Below are 24557 nucleotides of genomic sequence, written 5' to 3'. Positions count from 1 at the left end.
ACAGAGTTTTGCAGATCTGTCTTCATAGTCCAGGTTGTTGAATGTGGAATTTATTTTTGAGGCAAATAACAAAGAAGTTTGTTGGTATAACTTCATTTGAGAAGTGACGTCCCCCGTCTCCTGAATACTTATCAGTCTCACCATGGGTAGTGGTATAGCTGCCATGCTTTCTTGTTAAATTGAAGATTTGGTTTGGATTGCTTTGATGAATCAATTGATAATGTTCTTAGTGCCACAGCAATGCTGAAAAGGGTTCCCAAGCCAGGGCTGTCAGTTTGAATCTGGCTTTGCATATATTAAGGGTCCATGTTTGTCATCAGTGTATCCATACTTGTGAGTTTCACCAAGGGGGTGGAATGCTGGGGTAGTTGAGTGGTTTGAGTGTTTGTGCATCACACTGAAGACCCAGGTTCAATTCCTCACATGGGTTAATGTGTGAAGCCCATTTCTGGTGTCCCTCATCTTGATATTAATGGAATATTGCTTAAAGTGGCGTTAAACCAAAGTTGCTCACTTGGTCACTAAGGAAGTACATAGCAGAGTCATGCATCACTTCAGGGCTTTCCTTCTACATTGAAATGATGTGATGTGATGTGATGTGATGTGATGTGATGTGACTGGAATTCTGTTAAAATTGTGTTAAACCACACTCACTGTAGCAACTGCCCTTGTAAACTAATTGCTTGTCCCAGATATCCAATTGATATAAATACAGTCTGCTATAAGCTAATCATCTTATCAGGAAATAGGTCAGATAAGCTATGAACAAACACGTTCTTATGAAGAGATAAGAGTTGTCAGTGTTGAAATAGACACATCTATTGAAGGGAAATCCAGCACTCAAATTAACATATATTTGATAAGGACATAGTCAACAAGAACAGTAGTAAGTAATGTAGATGCTCTAAGGGCTACCAAAGTACAACCCTGCAAGACTCGTGGGGAGATGTTGTTTGCCTGAGGAAATATGGCAAACATATTTTAATAAAAACTGCTTTGTAGGTTTCTTTCAAATTCATGTGAGGTTGCAGGTGTTTATCTTGATATGCTCCACATGTTCTATGGGAATATATACAAGGATTTATAGGTCCACGTGACCTTCCTACCTTGAAATACAAATAGGTCAAATTGCTCTCTCTGTGCTTGCGTGCTTGCGTGCTTGCGTGCATGCGTCGTGCATGCTTCCACAGGGTGCTTTTGCTTTTGTTTGCAATAACGTTAATTATGGCATGATGGAACTGAATAAAAATCAGGTCTTCTAAACCGACCTGAATTTGCCCCTTCGTCAGTTGATGGGGGTTTACAAGTATGTTTTTCAAAATGGCTACCAAACAGACAGTAAATTGGATTTTAAGTGTGTGAATTTGTTGCTTCCCTGTTCTGGATGTTCCTCGGGAGAATGGTTACATTGGGAGGAAATGCATTCTGACAGAATTTAGATGTCAAAATGCAAATGTCAAATCAGCCTAAAATTCAAGATTGACCACTCTTAGATCTGAAATGTATTGCTTTTTTTAAAAAAGTATGCCTAACAATGTGGAGACACTGCGTATAATAAAAAAGTTAGGTTAGTTTCTCACGCTCTAAACATTTAGATTTAAAATGGACACTTTTTCTTTTTTCAGTGGCACTGTAGATTGCTATCCCATTATGCTGATCTCTGAACAGTGGGGTATGAGCTGAAAGAAACCGATTTTCCCATCAGAACTCAATCCCAAAGAGGTGCACCTCATTCAACAGAGCTGAATACAGAATGTATATTCTCTGACAGAATAGTGCACAGATGTTTTGGATAAACCCTATACACCATTGACTCAACAGTGCATATTTGGGCTCAATAAGTTACAATGACATGTACATGCTGTAAAGTTTTTTATTACATATAGTGGGTATTTTATTGTTATGTGCGTCTTTCAGTTCATACATGAATTACATGAGCATTATAGCAACTGTACATTATTCGATTCCTTTTTATAGCTATGATGTCATTGGTAATGAATAGCAACAGCCAGGGTTGTGTTCTTTGTCAGGGATGATTGTTGCTATTAGCTTATAAGAGTAACAATTATTTCTTTAAGAACACTTTTAGCTTTGCAGGGGCGCATACAGCTTTTTGAGAACGAAGGGGTGCACACATCCTTTTCACCCAAGTTTCAATGGTCATTTAAGTAAATTTCAGGACAAAACGTGTTGCTTGGGATGTTTATTAGATTGAACTGTGATGCAACAACTACATGGCTTTGATCTGATATTCAGACACATTGAAAAAAAAAAATGTTGTTTGACAAATTTTAAGCATCTAAACCTAATAATGAGTGCTCACATAAATTTCTGATAGTTGTTATTAAGGTGCGGGCAAGTGTTCTGATAATTCCTTGGACACAAATATAATCATTTAAACAGTGGATGAATCAGATTGTCAAGGACTTGAATCAGACCTTTGCTGCTATTGTTTAATGTGCAGAGTTTTGTCACTTACTTGGTCTAGGATTTGCTGTTTTGGAGTTCTACAGAGTCCAAATTTCAAACTGGTAAACGTCTCAGCTGAAAACCTGTGCTCATCATTCATTTCTCTAGTAGGGATAGGCATAGACTAATGATTAGTCTTTAAATATGTATAAAAAATCATATTCAGAGTTTAAGTGCGAGTCTACATTTAGAGCTTCAGCATTGCAGGTGAGAGCAAGGCAGAAAGGAACATAACATTGCTCCTGAACTGGGAGACAGGCTAGGATAGGCACTGCCACTTGTCTGTTAGTCCCAAATTGGTAACAGTCCTAATTGCTTAGCTGTGTTTTTGCCATAATTATTTTGGGAAATTATTATTATTTTTTTTATATTCTAATTATTATAATTATTATTAATTTATTCTAATTTAATATTATTATAATAATTATAATTAATTATAATTATTATTGTATTATTATACTATTCTTTACCTGGGAGTAGGTGATAGATGAACCTTTAGACTAGATGAAGGTGATAATGGAGGCCACCCTTAGCCCTCAGTCTGTTAGTTGACATGCTGCCTTGTTTCTAAAGGCCTGAGTTTTTCATCAGATGGGTACATTGTAGTGCGTTGTCATTGTAATGTTTCAACCAAACAATTACAATACATCTTAGTTATTTGAATTTCTTAGGTATTAGACATAAAGTATTCATGAGGAAATATTCACACTTGTTACCCTGTATTCATGAAAAATATCATATTCAGCTCAAATTGTATTCCTTGCAAATCTAAAGCATAGTATATCATTATTTGAAAATGTTATTAAACATATTGTAATTAAAAATATAGTTTACTTGTACTGTCATGTCTCGTAAATCCAACAACATCCGTTGCACAGCAAATTGTCGGATGACGAGGATGTCGGACTAAATAATTTAGACTTAGTCGATTTGTTATCAACAAAAGTGTTGGATAAAGCCGATTGTTGGATAAATGGAGGTCAAATTAATGAGACTGACTATATATGTTATGCAATGTGTCTACTGCTAAAGAATAACTCTTGGCATGAGAATCAGCCATCCATTGACAATATATATTTGTCTATGCGACAGGGATCAGATAAGAGCGATTCACAAAGCCAGTCTTGATACCAGCCCTGAGGGAATGTCTCTCGGTGATATCTCATTTATACTGCCGTCAGTGATACCTTGAACATATACATTTTACCATCACCTTGACTTCATCATGTCTGTTGTTGGCAAGCCAAGACATTAGTTCGAGTGGATTAATGGAAACAGACACGATTGTCTAGGTGTCTACTAAGGATAGATTGATCTGGATTGTTTAGTTAAGAGTGTGTATGTATTGTAGGTTGTGAAGCATTTAAGTTATGCTGTTTATTGGAGTTTTTTTACTGTGCCAAGGGGTGGGAGTAGGTTTAAGGTTAAAGTGTATGTTCAGCACAATGAAGACCTGTGTTTGATTTCCCATTTAGGTACGGTGTGTGAAGGCTATTTCTGATGTCATCCTGCATGATGTTAATGAAATATTGCTTAAAGGGGAGTAAAACTCACTCACTCACTCACTCACTCACTCACTCAAAGCTGGGTAGTTACTGGACTTTATTCACTGCCAGCAAGCATTTACTGTACAGTTGCTATTGATTGTTAGCAATAATCCACTAACAATGGTTAGCCGAAATAGTGAAAAATAGGTTTATATCTTTTTATGTAAGTCCGAGATGTATTCAGAGATTTTTTGTCAGTCTGATAGCTCAGTGGTCCTTGAAATTTCACACACTCATGCACACACTCACTCTAAATTCCAGTTAATTCCAATCCTTTGACTGAAGATAACTTTACAGCAGCTGTGTACATTTGTCATGAAATTTAAATCATATTTTACTGACAAGCTCTTTAAAGGATATTAACAAGGCATTAATGGAAGAATCTGATAGTTAAATTGTATATGGATTTTACAGTACATAGATCTGAATAAATAAAATGCAATTTATCATTTAACCATAGCATGTATCTCTAGTGAGACAATGATGTTCAGAATTACCGTGATGATTGTTAATATAAACGTGACCATACATATAAACTGAAACTTTTCCCTGAATGAGTATCAAGCGTAGCTGAAAAGTCCTTCTCATGTCATAAATAGCTACACGCATGGTCTACCTCACTGAAAGCCTTGTGTTAAATGGTATGAGATCAAGCGACAGGTACTAAATGTAATAGCTACTTGTGTTCACAGGTGACTTCCCAGATATCTAGCCTGTAGACTACGCTTAAACATACCACGGTTTTCATGTGACAAATGTTTCTTCGCAGTAAGCTATTTTTAGCAACCGACCAATCGACTAGTCATGTCCCATAGTGTTGGGGATCCCGAGGACAAATTGTAGAAAACAGGGCACCTCCAGGTTTATGGTGAAGCTGAAATATTACTATGAGAAGGTGTAGGTGTATGTGAGTTTGCCTCTATGGTCTAACAGTGATAAGACTGTCTTAAATTTGGATGTGTTCTGAGTTTGGATGTCTCGTCGGGAGTAGAGCTGCTTGTGTTGTAAACAACCCCAACAGGATATATGCGGAGAAGATTGAGTTACAGAAACTCTGGAAGATATAGTCTACCTATCCGTGTTTCCTATCTGTAGCCTGGTTCTTGTGTATAGATTGCTGTATGACATTGCAGACAGAGATTGTTCATCTGTTTGCTATTCCGTGTTGCTGGCTGTGTGGATTAACTTTGTGAATCTGTAATTGCTTCTGTAGGACTGGGTCTTGGTAGTAGCATGAACTGTCTGCAAATTTGGAGCAGCAGGCGGTGTGTGGAGTTTGTAGACGTTGGAGCAGACGGCACTTTGATTTCTGCCACATGTTGTGTTGTGGTGTGTTAGATGAAGAGGATGTCTGACAGTTTCTGAGGATATTCAGTGACAGATATGTTGTTAGCATGATTCACACAGGACAAGGTTAGGAACAATTGCTGCATTGTGTTGGATCTTCTTTCGTCAGATGGCCTCAACATCATTGGTAAGATGGAATACAAACATGGTTAAGTATCACGATTAATACATGAACAGTTAGAATAAATAATTGATTATGACTTATTATGACATATCATAACAATGTGAGTATGGGTCATTAGTGAACTGTCAACAGTTGTCAGACACAGCCAGAGTTTGCAAACTACTGAAAATTAGTCCCTGGAAAGTGTAAACACATCAACTTTCTAATGATTTTTATTATTTAGTTAATTATCAAAATCTGATGGATATATAAGTTCAAGCATGGAAACTATATTCAGTACAGGCACCAATATTCATGGAAGTACCAAGGTGGCATGTTTGTTGGATACTGTGACAAACTTTTTATTGTGTTTGTTTTCTGTCATCACAGTATATAGAATAATCTGCAGAGAAAATATGTTCAGCACAGCTAAAGGATGACTGAAAAAGATCGCTATGACCTTTTGGCTTTAAAAGCCTCACTTGTTTACCTGAAGATGTGACCCAGAATGGTGGTGTTTTGCCACCTGTATTGCGCATCTCGTTAAGGGATGGCAATACCGTCATCACCAGGTAACTATCAAGAAGAGATAGTCACCTAGTGGATTCAAACAATCAGCTTGACATGGAGATCAGATGAATAGTTACTGTTGTGGACACATATTCAAGTTATTGATGAATGGGATTTAATAACATGATCATCCTGAAACATTATTTTATTTATGTGAAGTTTCCTAAATTATAGTTATAGTAAGCTGAATGCTTGCCAATTGGATCACATTTTCATCGTGAAATGTTGGTTATAAATAGCAGTTAGGAAGATAGCACATTGCCTGTGAGTAGTGAGATAGGAAATTGGGTTATCACAAGTAAAGAAATAAAGTTTCTTTGATTCGATATCTGTAACATGAATGTTTCAAGTTTCCATTTTGGATGATAAGTTTGATTGGTTTCTTCATTTAAAGAAAATTTGAAATCAAAAGATTTTAAAATTTGTTTATTCTGTGTGTAGATCATAATTCAAGATGAAACAAATTTGTTTGGGTTTTTGTTACACAAATAATTTTTTCAGATGTAGCTCAAGTGATAGAAATGCAAAAGGGAGTCTTTGTGGTGACTATGTTGTAAGGCATGAGGATGGCATGTGTATTTAAGGTTAGATAATATAAATAAATAGAGAAGAAAGAACCATGACTTGAAATAAACAAGGGGGTATATACTGAAAAGAAAGGTGAGAAGTGACAACATATTCAAACAGGCAGCAAGGTGTTTTGAATATTCAAGGAGAGCTACATTGGTTGTTGGATCAATACATTTTAACCTGAACAATTCATACAAGATAGTACTTTCACAGTGAAAATGTTTAAATATTCCTATAGAAGTAATAATATTATCTACGATAATCAATCTATATCCTAGGGCAAAATATCACTTTATCATGGTGACGTGATGTCACAATACCATGACGTCACGATCCTTCAGTCAGGTTGGGTTCTATATGCGGCAACGGTGGGTAGTCAGCCGATGTTTGAAAGTAGATTTAGGTTTATTTTCCTCAATTTAACAGACTTCGGTAATAAACAATATTATATTCATGCCCATGACATGCTATTTTTACAACACTTGTTCCCAAATGTTGGTATATCCCTTGATCTCACTCGGGAAATACCAACAGTTAGGCACTCGTGTCGTAAACATAGTATGACGTGGGCACGAATATAATATCCTCTTTATATTGATTGGGCATGGTTTGTGCTCAAAGTCAACATAGTTCGATTTCAGGACTCTGGTCCTTGCCTTGCTATTGAATGTTTTTGTGCAGATCTACTGATTCTGTGAATACATGTCATTGAACCTCTTTTATGTTTTCAATGCTCATGATATCGTCACAGGGTTGACTGATTATATGCTCATTGTCCAGCATTGGATTTGTATTGTGTGATTATTTGGTGAAATGTAAGATGTCATGTCATAATGACTTCATTGATCACAATATCATTTATGTATATTTACAATGGGGGGCAGTGGTGTAGTCTAGTGGTGAAAGCACCCGCTCATCATGCTTAAGACGCCAGTTCGATTTCCCATTCCCACATGGGTACAATGTGTGAAGCTCATTTCTGGTGTCCCCCACAGTGATGTTGCTGGAATATTGCTAAAACTGGCTTAAAACATTTCTTACTCACTATTTACACATTGACACGTTATACAGTAAACTACAAATCATAGAAAAAGCAGGACCACTCATTTTCAGTCGTTTTACTGTAGTTATACACATTTCAGTTTAAATATACAGCATCGGGAGCCTTGTGGTTAAATCGGTCACTTGTCACACCGGAGACCAGAGTTAAATTCCCAATTCCCAACATGGGTGCAATGTGTGCAGCCAATTTTTGGTGTTATCCCCCTGTGATATTACTACTATATTGCTTAAACTCACTCACACAGGGATCCTCAATAGTTCGTTGTTTCAGACAGATGGGTATGAATCTAGTTTAAGAAGCAAGTGAGTCGCGTTTAGTAACACTTTTTTAAGTTTTGCATAACGTAGAACTATTCTTTGACAACATTTATGCTGCATTCACTCACTTTTCACTCTTTTGTCAGGTGAAGATAAAAACTTCATGCAAATATATCAGATGTGTCCGCGTCTTCAGCCGCTGTTGAATTTATAGGTGTCATTGTTAGCTGAATACATTACATGGAACCTCTTCCTAGCTGTCTCGAGAATGTTTCGTAACCGTGGAGGGACAAACTATCATGTAAAGTGTCTGTGTGGAATGTGAACCCACAGATTTTATTGATAAGCTTTCAATCAGTCAGAGATAACTGCATGAGCTGTGAATCTGAGTGAATGAAAAGTACAATGGGCAATGTCAATCCTCGAATTTCAAGTAGATAAGAATTTCAAGTGTGTTGGTCATTATTGTGACAGTGTTGTCCCGGTTAGCACTTTAAAGATGTCAGATTTATACTGCGGCATATCTTAGTGATGACTGGCTGCCTTAGTTCACTTTTTTCTCCACTAGACTGATCGTCACATTTGTGTGATTTCCTTGTTACTTTAAGTGTGCTCATTTGTGCACATGGGTAGATTGGAATATGTTTGCCAATGTTAATGTTATACTGTTTCAATGCATAATTTAATATGAGTCACTGCTTGTGAAAGAGTTTGTGTAAGTTGTTGCCTTGTATGACATTAACACTGTGAAATTTCGTTTATTTTATTTTCCCTTTTGACGTCATTGAAATAGATTTTATGATCAAGATGTATGAGGTAGATCTTTTATTCAAATGCAGGTCCCAACCCTTAAATAAATGTCGCACGACTGAATTTATGTCTGCTGAATAAAATTACGATTGTATTAGAACAAATATGATATGTGATTTCCTATTTTGAAGGTGGGCCATAGGATTAGATGAGTATTTGAAGTATTTGTTCTTCTCGTGTTCACCTCCCAGCATGGTAATAATGCTTGAAGCTCATTATTGGTTCTTCTTTTGAAAACATGTTAAAGGAGGCGTGATAACTTGATCATACACTCTCATATACACTGTAGAAAACTATTCATCAACACAGTGACTCTTTCAATTTAGCAATTCTGTAATGTCATAGGGTCACTTTTGATCCAGTCTTGAAAGGTTTTATGATTTAGTGTGTCGAGATACATGTCATGGAAGTTCCAAAAGCTGTGGGGTTCAATGCCATGAATTGCCCTGAGTATGTTTCCAGTTCCCCAAAGTGATCGTAGTCCTGAGATGACCTTATGTCCTATACTTAAACATAGACTTACGATTGTCGAAGCACTATGGTTGCTTAGAAGAACGGGACCCTGGTTTATGGTACTGTACCCGAACTTATAATATAAGCTCAGAGAGACACATGAAGATCTGGGTTAAAACTGATCTTCTGCAAGTCATGTTTGTTGAGAGTGAAAATAGTTTTTCGTCATGCTCAGCAATTTTCCAGCTATATGGTGGCGGTCTGTATATAATCACGTCTAGACCAGAGAATCCAGTGATAAACAGCTTGAGCATTTATCTATGCAGTTTGCATATAATGACATCTGTCAGTGAGTCTGACCGACCATGTGATCCTGTTAGTTGCCTCTTATGACAAGCTTGGGTAACTGAAGGTCAGCTTCATGGGTCTTGTTCTAAGAGACAACTAATGGAATCCCAATTTTTTAGATTGATGCTCATGATGCTGATCACTGGTTTGTCTGTTTCAGAATTGCTTATTTAAAGAATGACATCATATAGATTTAATATTGTTGAGAACAGCATTAAACAACAAACAAACCAAATGTTCATGAATGTAATACACATCTATGACAAAAATTACTTCATGAATTGCAACTCACATGTAGTTAAAATTTAGTTTACAAAAAGGCAACGCCACTCACTTTTAATGAAAATCTTTTGAAGCAAGTTACCCACAAATATGGCTGCATTACAAATATTGCTGCAATACCAGGGTTGTGCATGGAAAGAAAGGTTTTTGTATGTGAAGGAAGGGTTTTGTATGTAAAAAGAGGGTTTTGTATGTAAAGAAAGGATTTTCCATGTTAAGAAAGGATTTTGAGTAAATAAGGGTTTTTGTAGGTGAATGAAGAGTTTTATATGTGAAGAAAGGGTTTTTATGTGAAGAAAGTGTTTTGCATGTTAAGAAAGGGTCTTATAAAAAAAAAGTGTTTCACATGTAAATAAAGGGGTTTGGATGTGAAAAGAGGGGTTTGTACGTTTAGAAAGGGTTTCGCATGTAGAGAATGCTTTTTTCTTTTTTCTGAAGTATTATTATTTTGACATCCATACAAATCTCTGTGGATCTGAAATCTCTATCAACATATGCATGGGTATGAACAGACAATGGTGCTAGTTGCGGTCAATATATCAATAAATATATATAAATACCATCTGGAATATATCTTGACGAACACATTTATTATCTACTTGTTACTGTGGAAACTAATCTGATGACAAACATATGGCATAATGGTTCAGTGTTAGCTGTCATATTTTTGAAGTCAGAGTCATAAACATGTAATTCCTTCACTGTAATACACGTGTATTGAAAAGATACAATCAACTGGAAAGCTTTGTAGAACTAGTAGGAAGGTGTATGACCTTTGGAAGACCAGTACTGAAAGGCTACATAAACACAACTGACCATACAAGATGATGTCCAGTCAAGCGGGAGTGGTTTTGTTGTCATCTATGGGCTCTGATTGGTCACTTTTCCAATTTGTTCCTATCATAAGTTTTGACAAACTGGTATGGACTTGTATTTGTTGGTTTTATGTGACTAATATGAGTTATGGTATTTGTGTTACCTTGAACGTTGTTAACCTGGCATTATTTGGAAAAAAACTCATCATTTTATTCTTTCCTTGATCAGGTTTTTAACAAATGTCTTTAATTTTGAAAGGCTTGTGAAAATGACACAATACATCAAATTCTGTTTTTCTCACGTTAGACTAACAACTAGTCCCTGAAATGAATATGTATTACAGAGTAAAACTGTACTTTGTTGAAAAAATGAAATAATATGAAAAGGATTCTTGAGACTTTTTTTCATTTTTGGAGACACTGAAGCTGTAGAAGTCTAGACTTGCCATATTTTGTAGAGTCGCGTGGGCTTTCTTGGATATATTTACTTCAGGGTCTGTATGACATAGTATTGTCATGTGTGCCTGGTTGAGATTTTTGGATAGTTTCACATTGAGAACCTCCAAAGATCCTGACGAGGAATGATCTGCTGTAATCCATGCTTGTCCTGAGAGTCGACTAAGAGATCAGGTGGTCAGGCTTGCTGACTTCTTTGACACATGTCATCGGTTCCCAGCTACACATTTCGATGGTCATGATGTTGATCACTGGATTGTGTGGTTCAGACTTGATTATGTACAGACCACCTCCATTTAGTTGAAATTTTGCAGAGTTCAATGTTAAAAAACAACTGAACAAAAACAGTTCAAGTCAAGGGATACTTAATTTTTCCTTTATGCATGCAGTGGCATGCTATAACTGATTGGTCTCACAAAGTAACAATGTATTCTTGAAGTAAACAGGGGTGTTGGAGTAGTCTGGTTGTGAAAGCATTCACTTGTCACACCAAAGACTTGGGTGCAATCCCACACATGGGTACAATATGTGAAGCCCATTTCTGGTGTATCACGCCGTGATATTGCAGGAGTATTGCTAGAAGTGGTGTAAAACTAAACTCCTTCACTTTGAGTAGTCGTGTTAAAGAGGTCACAGTATGGTCATATTCTAGTATTATTTTAAAGTACTTAAAATCCTGATACTATATATGTATTACATCCGGAAAACCATCCCAAGAGATGGTGCATGCCAGTTTGACCTACTGTGTATTCCTGACTCGTCAGCTGTCTTCATGCATGTCATAACTGTCAGAAAATGTACTTCTGACATAAATCTCTTCACCCACCTTTTGCCTTACCTGTCCTAACGACATTAGCATGTTATATGCATCAGGTAGACAGGTGTACCTTTGCGGAGCATACTTAGATGTGCCTGGTAGTGCATATCACGGAATGCATAAATGTCACTGACAGGGGTAGCATTACATGTGAACATGATTTGTACCATGGACTGAAATCAACAGTGATTCTCTGAGACATGCTTGTATTGACAGAAGTATGTCACAAATGGAAATTTGGCTGAATAGGTTCGCAGCCTCCTGAAGGAGCTGGCTGAGGTAGATATCATGATGATACACGAACAGAAATCGCCTTTGTCATTAGGTTCTGTAACTCCTTTCATGATGATAAGTGACTGTAAAACCTTTCATGGTGATAAATGACTAATTGCTTTCATGATGACAACTGTCCTAGGTTTCTTGCTAACTGTCTATTGTAGGTTTCTTAATAATTGGCTGTTATAGTTTTCATAATGAAAATCTGACTAGTGGCTTTCATAATAAACTATCCGTAGTGATTTTTGTAATGATTAACTGGTTGTAGTGGTTTCCGTGATGATGAACTCTGTATACAATGCATACATGTAAGATGTTATTTTCTAGTGATTATTTTGAATACAACAGCCCCGTTTCACCATCAGCTAATGGTTGTCAAAGAATGATAATGATTGGAATTCTCTTGAACCAGATGATTTCTTCAGCACAAACTCAGAGTTGAACACAATTGTGTTTATCTGCCAGTCAATACATGTCTATGCATATGGTTGCTTACATAAACACTAACACAAGATAGTGATACAGTGGCACTGTATTTGATACAACTGTGGTTTGGACATCAATTTGCACTGTTTGAGCAACTGTTTTCAAAGAAATATCATTTCGAAAGCATTTGATAAGTTTTGGTCAAGTCAAATCCTGACAGTTGAGTGGATGGTGGGGTAGCCTAGTGTTCACTTGTCATGCTGAAGACCCTGGTTTGATTCTCCACATGGGTACAATATAACTTGTTCACTAGTCACAAGAGAAGCATGCGTTGATGTACCCTTGTTTGTTCAAGTTCCTTGAACCTGTGGGAATCAGCCCTCAAGGAACATACACAAGAATCGAGGGTACATCAAACCATCGCGCGCCCCCCCAGGGACCAGTGAACAACATATATGTCTTACTGAACACCTCAATCTTGCAGACAACACAAGAAAAAGACATTTAGAGTTATCTAACTTCTATCAATTTGTGTTCGCAAAACATCAGTAACTTCCATGCATCATGCATGGTTCAGTGTTATATGTGATAGTGAAGTACTGCCATGAAGTACGGAATGAGTTGCCAGTGGCAGTGGGGAAAATTGCAATGAACCTCGCTTGTAAATGGAGTACATTGGAAATAATAGAAGAAAGCTTAACCAATCAGAAAATGACTTTTATGTGTGAGGTATGATAATATGTGAAGCCCATTTCTGGTGTTCCCATCATATTCCAGGAATACTGCTAGAAGCAGCATAAAACTCACTCACTCACTCACTCACTCTAAACACAGGAACTTGAAACACAAGTTATGACGGGGCTTTAGACACACTCACCAACACATACAGCTGTTTATATAGATCCTATGTTGGGAACAGCTAGTTAGCATATCAACTGGAAAAGGATTATGTTGCTGTTGAATATCACTATTGTGTTACACTTATGAAGACACAATGACACAATCTGACACCTCATCTGCTTACCTGCTGGCAACACCTGGTGACCTATAGATACAGGTATAGAAAAATACTTAACAATGTGACAGGTGCTTCGTAAAAGATAAGTTTCAATATCTGTATGATAATTCAGTTTGATAAAGGTGACATCAGAATTATTTAATGCAGAATATAATAGTTGTTGCTAGAAATTTAGTTTATTCTGAGATCACAATATATAAGTACATTGATTCAGATTTATGTTGTTTTAGTGAAACAAAAAAATAAATTTAAAAAATGTGAACAAATTTTGCTCCAATTGGTCAGTTAATTTTGAAAACTGTGATTACTAGGAATATTTGATGTACACTAATATGTTATTAAGGCCTATTCAGAGTACCAAATGCTAAATAGTCAGTTTGAGAGAGAGGTACAGGAACAATTTATGGAAATGTATGACTTGTAGAATTGAAGAAGACGTCAACTTCAGCGTTTGTTTCCTTGTATATGTCATTTTGACATGTTAGATGTTGTGTGCATTTGATTTATCCCCTCTGATATCAAATACATCTTCAGCTATTATGTCAGGTCAGAAAATCAGCAGCTTGTAAAGTAATTGATATCTTTGCACTTTTAAAAAAATTCAGATACACAGCAGATCAATTTTGTTATACAAATCATTCCATATGGCTTAATCCATGTGAATAATAAGTCAATACTTGTTGAGCATGTTTAGCAAATTTAGGAAGACCAACATTGTGATGTTTTAATTTTTCAGGAAATAATCAATTTTTGAAGTAATTGGGTGTTGCTCATGAAATGATTGAATGTAGACATATTGATGTTTAGTTAGCCATCATTTCAAAATGGCTTTTTATCTGTATATTGGCACGCTCACTCACATGTGTCTATTACAGTCCATAGCAATCACCTTCTTATATGTCATATGGGTAGCCTAGTATAGCAATCACCTTCTTACATGTCGGTTGGGTAGCCTGGTATAGCAATCACCTTCTTATATGTTGGTTGGGTAGCCTGGTATAGCAATCACCTTCTCACATGTCGGTTGGGTAGCCTGGTATAGCAATCACCTTCTCACATGTTGGTTGGATAGCCTGGTATAACAATCACCTCCTTACATGTCGGTTGGTTTGACTGGTATAGCAATCACTTTCTTACATGTCGGTTGGTTAGCCTGGTATAGCTATCACCTTCTAACATGTTGGTTGGGTAGCCTGGTATAGCAATCACCTTCTTACATGTCGGTTGGGTAGCCTGGTATAGCAATCACCTTCTTACATGTCGGTTGGGTAGCCTAGTATAGCAATCACCTTCTTATATGTCAGGTGGTTAGTCTGGTATAGCAATCACCTTCTTATATGTCGGTTGGTTAGCCTAGAATAGCAGTCATATGTCGGTTGATTAGCCTAGTATAGCAATCACCTTCTTACATGTCGGTTGGTTAGCCTAGTATAGCAATCACCTTCTTATATGTAGGTTGGTTAGCCTAGAATAGCAGTCATATGTCGGTTGATTAGCCTAGTATAGCAATCACCTTCTTACATGTAGGTTGGTTAGTCTGGTATAGCAATCACCTTCTTATATGTAGGTTGGTTAGCCTAGTATAGCAGTCACCTTCTTACATGTCGGTTGGGTAGCCTGGTATAGCAGTCACCTTCTTAAATGCTGGTTGGGTAGCCTAGTATAGAAATCACCTTCTCACATGTCGGTTGGATAGCCTAGTAGGTAATTATTAGGTCATTATGCTAAGATCCAGGTTCAATTCCCAACATGGGCACATTGGGTTAAGCCCATTTCTGGTGTCCTTTGTCTTGAAACTGCCATATGTGCTGAAATATTGCTAAGGTGGCATAAAAACAACTCATTCACTCACACTCACTCACTCACTCACTCACTGTAATAATATCTGGTATGGTGATGAGGCCTAGCGATTCGTTCATCAAGCTGGAATACTGTCAAAAGTAAAATTTCACTCACTCACTCAGTCACTGTAATAATATCAACACTGGTTCTGAAAGGCAGCTGTATGGAGTCAGAGATCCGACTTGCTTCTATGGCATAGGAACTGGGTGGCTCACTCTTGATATCAGTCACAGGTTTTTCTGGCCCAGATGCAATTATTTACAATTACTTCTGTCATACAACATGAACATTGCAAAGTGTGACATTCAACCACCGACATAAACAAATACTTTGAACTTAAGAGTTCAGAGTACATGTAGTATGTTTGCCAGTGATCATTGACAACCCCTGTCAATCAGTGTACTCTGACTGTTTACTTCTCATAAATCCTTACAGAGCTTGTTCAGCTTGCTTTGTGGAGGATAGCCCATATGTTAGACAGGGCTTGATTGTCAAGCTGAAATATATGCCAGTGTCAACTTAGTGCAGCTAAGGCAAAATGAATCAATGGACCATGTTAATTTTATCCAGATTAAGTTCAAGTACCAAATAGGTAGACAGACAGTAAGCAATGATGGGAGATCGTGTGGATTCTTTGTATTCAGTGAATAATAAGTCAAGAGTTCTTAGTGGCAGCCTTTTTTTTTTGAGCCCAGACTTGAAGGTTGGTAGTACCACTCCCCAGTGCTGGATCCTAGTAGACATACGTTCCCATAACACCATACTGTTCTACTGACTGGATCTTGGTAGAGATACGTTCCCATAACACCATACTACACTACATGACTGGATCTTGGTAGAGATAAGTTCCCAAAACACCATACTATTTTACTTGACTGGATCTCGGTAGAGATACGTTCCCATAACACCCTACTATTCTACTTGACTGGATCCTGGTGAAGATCGGTTCCCAAAAAAGAAACTACAAACTGAACCATCTAGGTAACAGCATCCATGACAAGTACATGTATTGGGCTGACATATATCGAAAAAGTAACTTTAAAAACACAAATTACTCACCAGTTCCTTAAAAACAACAGAAATGTGACAAAAGATCCCATGTTGTTTTTGCACCTTTGAAAGCATTAATCTTCCAAAAAGTCTGAAGTTTTATCATGGTGGATTCAGATGTGGAAGATCTTTCACCACCTTAAAAATTCATCATAGTATCATTGCTGACTTTTGCACGTGATTTGTCATCACGGACAACCATACTGGGCGTCCTTGTGTAGGTCTGTACTTTAGGAACATCGTGATAGGTATTTGGACTCTAGGGACCTTACATTTTGTTACTAGCTTTTCTTATGTATTATGGAAACTGAAAATTTCCTTCTATGTAAAGCAAACCAAGGTCATGCTGAAATAAAGCGATAAACACTAAAAACTGTTATTCACAACTGATTTTCTGATATTTAGACGCAACTTGATATGGGTGTTGGGAGTGTAAGTTACTTGATTTATGTGATGTGAAAACTCATGTAACATACAGTGTATGGACAGATTGCGCAAGACATGCCGTTTCCAGTCCTGCTGGGATATGAAGTCATCACTGTGTGTGATTCAGATTCAACCTGAATGACGCATAACTTAACTCCCGAAACATAACACTGCTAACATCGGACACTGAAATTCAGCAAATGTGACAAGGGCTGTGAAACTAATTTACTTCTTCATGCATTGTGACTTTGATTCTTTTTAAGGTGCTACCTGATATCCATAGTTTTTCTGATGTTGTCGTTAGCTGAAGTCTTATCTGATTTCGGAAAATTGTTATTCTGAAAAAAAATCTTAAATAAGTAGTATGTCAGGGTGTATGCATGACTTTAAAGAAATATTTTGTTTAAATGTTTTGTAGACCCACAGATAAACGACTTGTTGCTTGATGCTGGTAATGAAATGAGATTTTCCTGACAACTGGTTGTGACAGTTGTTTGAAGTAGTTTCCCAGATAATAGCAAAATGGATCTATTTGACTGTTTGGTTCAAAGAAATAAAAAGTGTCAGCAGTAGCTTTTTGTTGCCAATTGTGTACCAGTGTTGATGATGTTGAATGTTTCCTGTCTTACTAAAATATGTATTTCCCTTGTATTGGAAAGCTCTCATAATCCAGTACGTTCCTGCAGTGTAACTATGATGGCAGTTCTTTTTACAAATTCCTATCAATTTTACTCATTTGCTTGCTGATTTATCAGTTCTTTTGTGAAAATCTGTACTGTTGTAATAACATTTTTTTGTCTCACAGTCTCTGAACCATACTATTTTCCATTCTGACTTGCCCTCCCTGTAATGGTAAAGCCCTAAATGAAGCAAGTCTAGATTTCGCATGATTCGAACTCTGAATTTCTAGTCTCTGTTTCAAATTAAATTAGTTTATTTGTTGCAAAATTATATATATATTCAGTGTCTAAGTATAATCTATGATCGTTTGACTGAAGCACGTGTCCATCTCACTTTGACCTTGTTTGGATTCTATAAATAACTACAATGATAATACCTGCCCATTAACTCACTTTAGCTTTGGTGTAGCTCAGCAGTTAAAGCATTTGCTCATCATACCAAAAACCCAGGTTTGATTGCCGACACAGCTACTCATGTGTAAAACACATTCCTGATATTTCTCAGAGTGACATGAGACTTTATTTATCCACTCACTTGAAATATTGTTCCAGTGAAATTTACAGAAGAATATAACCAAGCACAATATCTTCCTCTGCTGTAAGCTTAAAAAAAAAACCCAGTCAGATAATGTTTAACGAAAATATACATCCTGCAGAAAAATTCATATTTGAATATGATATCAGGTAAATATTGAAATAGATTACTGTCTGAAAGAGGTTGTTAGTTGTTAAAATGAGATTGCTATGAATATATATTTTATTTGGGTCAATCATCTTTTCACTGCGCCTTGGCTGTTTGGTCTGAATAGGATAACCCAGTATCAGGTTAGGTATAGAGCTGAGTACACACAATCTGTTGAATTTGAGTTACCAGATATAGCAAATTAAACATATTGTCAAAAGAGTTTAATTCAAGTTTTTGAAATCTCACTTTAAAGGAAAAACAACACTTCAAACCTCCTTCATGAAAAAAATGTTTTTAGTATATTTAAGAAAAAGCATTGAAAGCAGGTCATTGCAATTTTTTTTTTATCTTCAAAATATGATTACAAATTTAGACTACATTAGTTATTAAGTTGTTTTTCCTGTTACAATGCACATAATAATTTCTTAGGGGAACATGTCAGTGATGTTTACATTATGAAGGCATGTATGTACGGTAAGATGAAATAACATCCTTGTAAGGTCCCCTTAAATTGAAAAAAAATATTAAAAACTGTTCATATGATAACTGTTTAAACACATCCATGGGAATGTAACAGAGAGATGAAAAGATCCATAGAGTCATGATGAACCAGTCTTGCAGTTTAACAAACATTATGTTAGGCTTTTCAGATTAAAGTTTTTGAGCGTTTACCTGTGCTGATTTTCACCCATAAAGGGAGATAACTAGTTTATATTGCTGTAAGAAATATTAAAAGCCATCAGCCATTGATGTAGTAAATGGAAAGTTATTTTCCAGAGATTCTTACCTCCCCTGTTTGACCATGACCTTTTGTTTTATTGTTAAGGTAGAATACCCTTGATTTAAGTGACTGTTATTTTGATTTAGACAATTTGTGTATTAGTATTCATTTAGTGACTCAGAGTTTTAAGTAGGTCAAATACCCCAAGAGCCAAAGAAAACTGCAGTGATGACCAGTAACCATTACTACTTGCATTTCATTATTGCTCAAATTATGTATTCAGTCATGCTATCAGCCACTGGTTTGCCTGGGTCAGTCTTGTTTTATACTGACTGTGACATAAAACAACACTCACTAACTCAGTAATCATGTGTTACATGTTCATACTGATCTTCCTTACTATATGACAGTTTGGAGCCTTTGTTGACAGCTCTTAAAACCCTTATGTTTTTGTAAAAATATTGATTGCAATCCTTTACAGAAATGTGTTTTTCATAAAACATGATCTTTATGTTTTCAGATTCGCCTGAAATGGATGATAAAAATCCATCAGCTGAAATCGAAAAATACCTAGCTCAGGGATTAAAATTTGGCAATCGAGAAGCTCGTAGAGTAGCATATTCCAATCTCCAGGTAAGGAAATTAATGACCTTTCATTCCAGTGGTATTTTACTGGCTGTTTCATTCCAAATGTCTTATGTCTTTCAGATGTATGTAAACAGTGTTAGTAATATAGATCTGTGATGTGAATTATTGTTCTTAATTTACAGAAAAGAAGTGAGCTTAAGGTCAAGTGTGAATATAATGGCGAGAAAAGGTGAGTGACAGTAAAATGTTACCGTGTGTGTTATGATATGTAACCTGTTCCATAAAGTAGCCACAAAACAACTTTTAGACCAGCTTACACAAATATGACATTTGTAACTGACCAATACTAAGATTGAACATTTGCACAACAGACTGTTTCTGCGTTTTCTTTTGTAAACTGAACCATGAAGATCCATGATAGAAGTGATCCTCAGCAACCCATACTCGTAAAATGTGACCAATGAGATGGGTGGTCAGACTTGCTGACTTGACTGATGTCTGTCAATTGCGTAGATCAATGCTTATGATGTTGATCACTGGATTGTCTGGTCCAGAATCAATTGTTGGATTGGAAGATTAAAGTCATTGATCTTACTTTTTGTGTTTGGCAAACTGAATCTGGTTCAAAAAGAAGCATGTCCAGAAAATGTGTCAGAGGGATTAGTCATAGTGGAATTGAGGAGAGCGGTAGCCTAGTGATTAAAGTGTTTGCCCATCCATCAGGCCAAGGATATGGGTTTTGATACCCCATATCAATACATCAATGTAATATGCAAAGCCTATGCGTCCACCAGCTGTTACCAAACTCACTCACTCACTCACTCACTCACTCACTCACTCAACAGAATTAAGGTATATCCTGTTGACCGTTTCACAAAGCTCTCGAAAGCCAAAGATCTCATAACTTTTCTTGTAGCTTTCTTACCTCCTATAATGTATCACAGACAGTGAGAAAAGTTACAAGATCTTAGGCTTATGAGAACTTTGTGAAACGGGGCTCAGGATGATCAAATGTGAGATGACAAATGTGACAAGATATATTTCTCTTACTTTCTGAGAACCTGCAGGCTATAAACATGTAGATATATGCCTGTGAAAATCAGGTAAGTACTCCAGCTGCACTTACAACAAATGAAAAGATTTTATGACACAACTGACACCAGTCACAAGTCCTATTCAGAGAGTCCTGGGAGGTAGATCACTTTGATGTTTGCTTCAATAAACACAGAATCTTTATATCTCGTAACAAAAGTTCACTGATGTTCAATTTTGAATTAATAATGGTGCTCTTTTGAACAACTCACAGGACAACTCAGCTTTTCAGAACTTGATGAAAAGTGGCTGTTTTTTGTCACACAGACAGAAGTGGAATATGAACTCTTTTATTGAGGCGCCAAAAGTCTGATTTATGAGATAAAGACATCAAAACTGGTTTGAAGAATGTGAGCTCTGAACATTAAATTTCAAGCCTTCCCCACATTAGGAGATACGATTGAATACTTATAAGACATCCACTTGCAACACTAGAAAAAAAAATTTGTATATATATAGCATGTGTTCACAAATCTTGTGCTGTCTACTATAGCAAACGGCTAGGAAAATACTGTTTGCACTTCTTAATATATCCTGAAGATTTTGTATAGACATCTCAAAATGTTCATTTTTGTTGTCAAGCATATTAATGTACAGGAACCTATTGCAAAATGAGATTAGTTTGCGTTTAATTGGAAAAGAAACATTGCATTGCTGGAGCTTGTTTGTAGGAGAAGAGTACACTGAAACCAGCTTGAAAAAATCTGCCTTGATAAACATGCCACTGTTATCGCTGCAGCAGGGCAATGACTGGTTTTTCAGGTTTTGTTTCCTGAACTGTTTACCAGGAAGATGATTTGAACACCACGGTAGATTCTTGGAAGTCCATTAATAAAACCATCACGTGTTGTCATTGAGGACAGGATAAGACTTGTTTACCGTATATAACCTTGTAAATAGTAGGATTCTGTTAGTTTCTGTTTTATGTAGGACATAGTTTATCCTGTTCTGGTCATTTGTCAAATGTCAGCTATTGTTTTTTTTTTATGTGCGAAATGCAAAATATAAAGCAACAAAAATGTTTTTGAATAAGCAAGCAATTATTAATGTATCAGTGAGTGAGTGAGTGAGCGAGTTTAGTTTTACGCCGCACTCAGCAATATTCCAGCTATATGGCGGTGGTCTGTAAATAATCGAATCTGACCAGACAATCCAGTGACCAACAACATGAGCATCGATCTGCGCAATTGGGAACTGATGACATGTGTCAATCAAGTCAGTGAGCCTGACCACCTGATCCCGTTAGTCGCCTCTAACGACAAGCATAGTCGCCTTTTATGGCAAGTAAGGGTTGCTGGAGCCTATTCTACCCCGGGACCTTCACAGGTCTATTAATATATCAACATTATTTAACTGCAGACATAGATTTATGACGTGAAGAATGAGTAATTGAAGGAATGTAGCAGGCCAGTATCAGTCTGTTGGATATACGACTTCGAGGTCAACAGGAGGTATCTCTCAGAGATAGGGTAGTCCATATGTGTAACAAGCTGGCACAGTTCTCATGATATGATCCGTGGATATGTATTGTCAACTTCAGAGTATAACTGATTATCCAACAAACAGATTCCATTGGGTTAAAAAACCCAACAAAATAGTGAGTGGGTTTAGTTTTGTGCTGCTTTCAGCAGTATTTCAGCAGTACCATGGCAGAGGTCAATGGCAATGGGTTTCAAATGTGGCCATGTGGGGAATCAAACGGGGTCTTCAACATAACAAGCAGATGCTTAAACCTCTAGGTCACCACCAATCAGTTGATATTATCCTTTGAGCAAGTTTAGCTTTGTTTGTTTTTTAAGGCTTGGACCTTAGTAGATATGGATTATGCTGCAAAGACCTATGAAGAGACAGATTAGAATTGATTTCCAGTTACTCATGCTTGATGCTTGTTGTAAGAGATGTGTAATGGGGTCGCATGGTCATTGTATCCAATTCCGTGGATAAATGTTCATGATGTTGATAACTGGATTGTCTGATCCAGGTTCAATTATTCATAAACCGCCACCATTTATCTGGCATGTAGTGTGAAACTAAACTCACTCACTCACTCGCTTGTGGTGACAAGTATCCTTTGTTCTGCTTTGGTTAGAAAATGTGCTTTGTTTATTCCACAAGTACAGCTGATCGAGGTGAGGAAGTCAGACTCTGACTGCTACTTGTTATGTAATAGAAGTGGATTAATGGGACATTGGCTTCACACATTTTGTACCCATATGGGGAATCAACCTGGGTCTTCAGTGTGGCGAAACACTTAAACCACTTGGCTACCCCATGGCTCCCATTTGAAAGAAGGGACCTAGTGACCTAGTGTATTGTTGTGCTACAGCTGTGATTAATGACCATGTCGTTGAGCGTTATTTCATAGCTGTCATAATGTTATGAGCTGTGATCTGTCAGTGATGAGAATAGGAATTTGGCATAAAGTAAAGGAAAAAGACCATGATGTGATTATTGAGAGAAAGGATTTGTTTACCTCCCTTACATTATCACAGACGTCTGCTCACTTTGACCCACATGGAGATCATTCCCTTTTGAGATCATTGTACTAATCACAGCTGGAATGTGAACATTGATCACGATGTACATATGCAAAGAAAATACTCCTAATAACATAAATTCCACAGGCCTGTCTATGAGTGCCCTCTGGCAAAGTTGAAAAAGTAATGTTTCTATTGCTGAATGGTTTGCAGTGTTGATGTTCAGTTATTTATTTGTATTAATGATCATTTTCTTCTTACTACCTGAAAGTTTAATTGTCTTATGATGAATTGTTTTTGACATTTTGCAAGAGTTGCCTCCCTTGCATGGAAAATGTTTAGGAGTATACTGATGGTTGTAGAATTACTCCCCCTTACTAAAAGGTGTAAACTAAGTGACTTAATTAACAAGCCCTCCTCCTATCCATGCTAGTACATTTTGAAGCAAAATGTTTTGCTAGGAAAATTTCAAATGAACACATTACAAACTGACCCACATACCTAAAATATGTTTGAATTTGTATTCAAATTGTGTTGTCTGATATGTTTATTTATTTAGGAGATAATCTTCATGTTTTGTGGAAAGTTCAGTTGGAACCAACTGTCTTAGATGTAGATTTTATAATGAAACAAGACAAACCACAATTTGTCAAGTCTGAAAACATGATATGAAGTAGTCAGTCATTTCTAAAGCATTCTCTGTCAACACCAACTTTTACAGTATTGAGACAAGTGTGTGGTCGCTCTGGAATGCATTGACATCATGACACTAAAGACTGTGTCACTTTACATGTGTGATAACTGAACAGAATGTACATTTTTTTTCTTTTCTGAAATTGAGGCAAAACTATGCTCATCAAGAAAAGTAATGCTCAGTGAATATTTGTTTCCTTTGATCCTGACATTCAAAATGCTATCACGACAATCATATAAGAGACCCAGGCAATGAAAAACACTTTTGTATCATTTTATAACAGTTGAGGTTATTTCAAGTGTTGGTTTGACCTGTTGATTGACCCTTACAAGTAATGGCCAAGAATGTTCTCCTTGTGGTTGCCATGGTTGTATCGCTTGAGATAAAGATAAGGACCCAATCACATCAGATGGAAACTCATAGTCTTCTTAGAAAATGGAGAGATAATAGAGAGATAAATACACGATGTTGCTTAAAATTAGTTTACTGTTTTGTTGCATCAAAGATTGACATAAAAATTAATCCTTATGATAGATGTTCACAAATCATTTGGCTGACCAGTGAATAAACCTGCTGCTTAAGTCAGTAAGGACATTTGACCAGCTCTTGGTCTAGCCTGTTTCATGTAAGGAGTAGTGGAATAGCATTATTGTTAAAGAAGTTGCTCTTGAAGCC

The 24557-nt window shown here is 36.7% G+C and overlaps 1 protein-coding gene across 2 annotated transcripts in view; it reads left to right on the top strand.

The window, feature by feature from the left end:
* LOC137297605 (mitogen-activated protein kinase kinase kinase 2-like) overlaps positions 1-24557 on the top strand; it is a 92179-nt gene that overhangs the window by 50930 nt on the left and 16692 nt on the right. Inside the window, exons 1-3 of one of the 2 annotated variants that reach the window (XM_067829459.1) lie at positions 4840-5490; positions 19552-19664; positions 19802-19848. In XM_067829459.1, coding sequence (XP_067685560.1) covers positions 19563-19664; positions 19802-19848 — 149 coding nt within the window. In that variant the 5' untranslated portion in view covers positions 4840-5490; positions 19552-19562. Of the gene's footprint in view, positions 1-4839; positions 5491-19551; positions 19665-19801; positions 19849-24557 lie in introns of those variants that run through there. The other variant, XM_067829458.1, reaches the window with a different exon arrangement.

This window comes from Haliotis asinina, chromosome 10 (assembly GCF_037392515.1).
Source record: "Haliotis asinina isolate JCU_RB_2024 chromosome 10, JCU_Hal_asi_v2, whole genome shotgun sequence".
In the NCBI taxonomy this organism is placed as follows: Eukaryota; Metazoa; Mollusca; class Gastropoda; order Lepetellida; family Haliotidae; genus Haliotis; species Haliotis asinina.
Note: the sequence above shows the minus strand (reverse complement) of the source record. Positions and strands in the feature narration are given on the sequence as shown.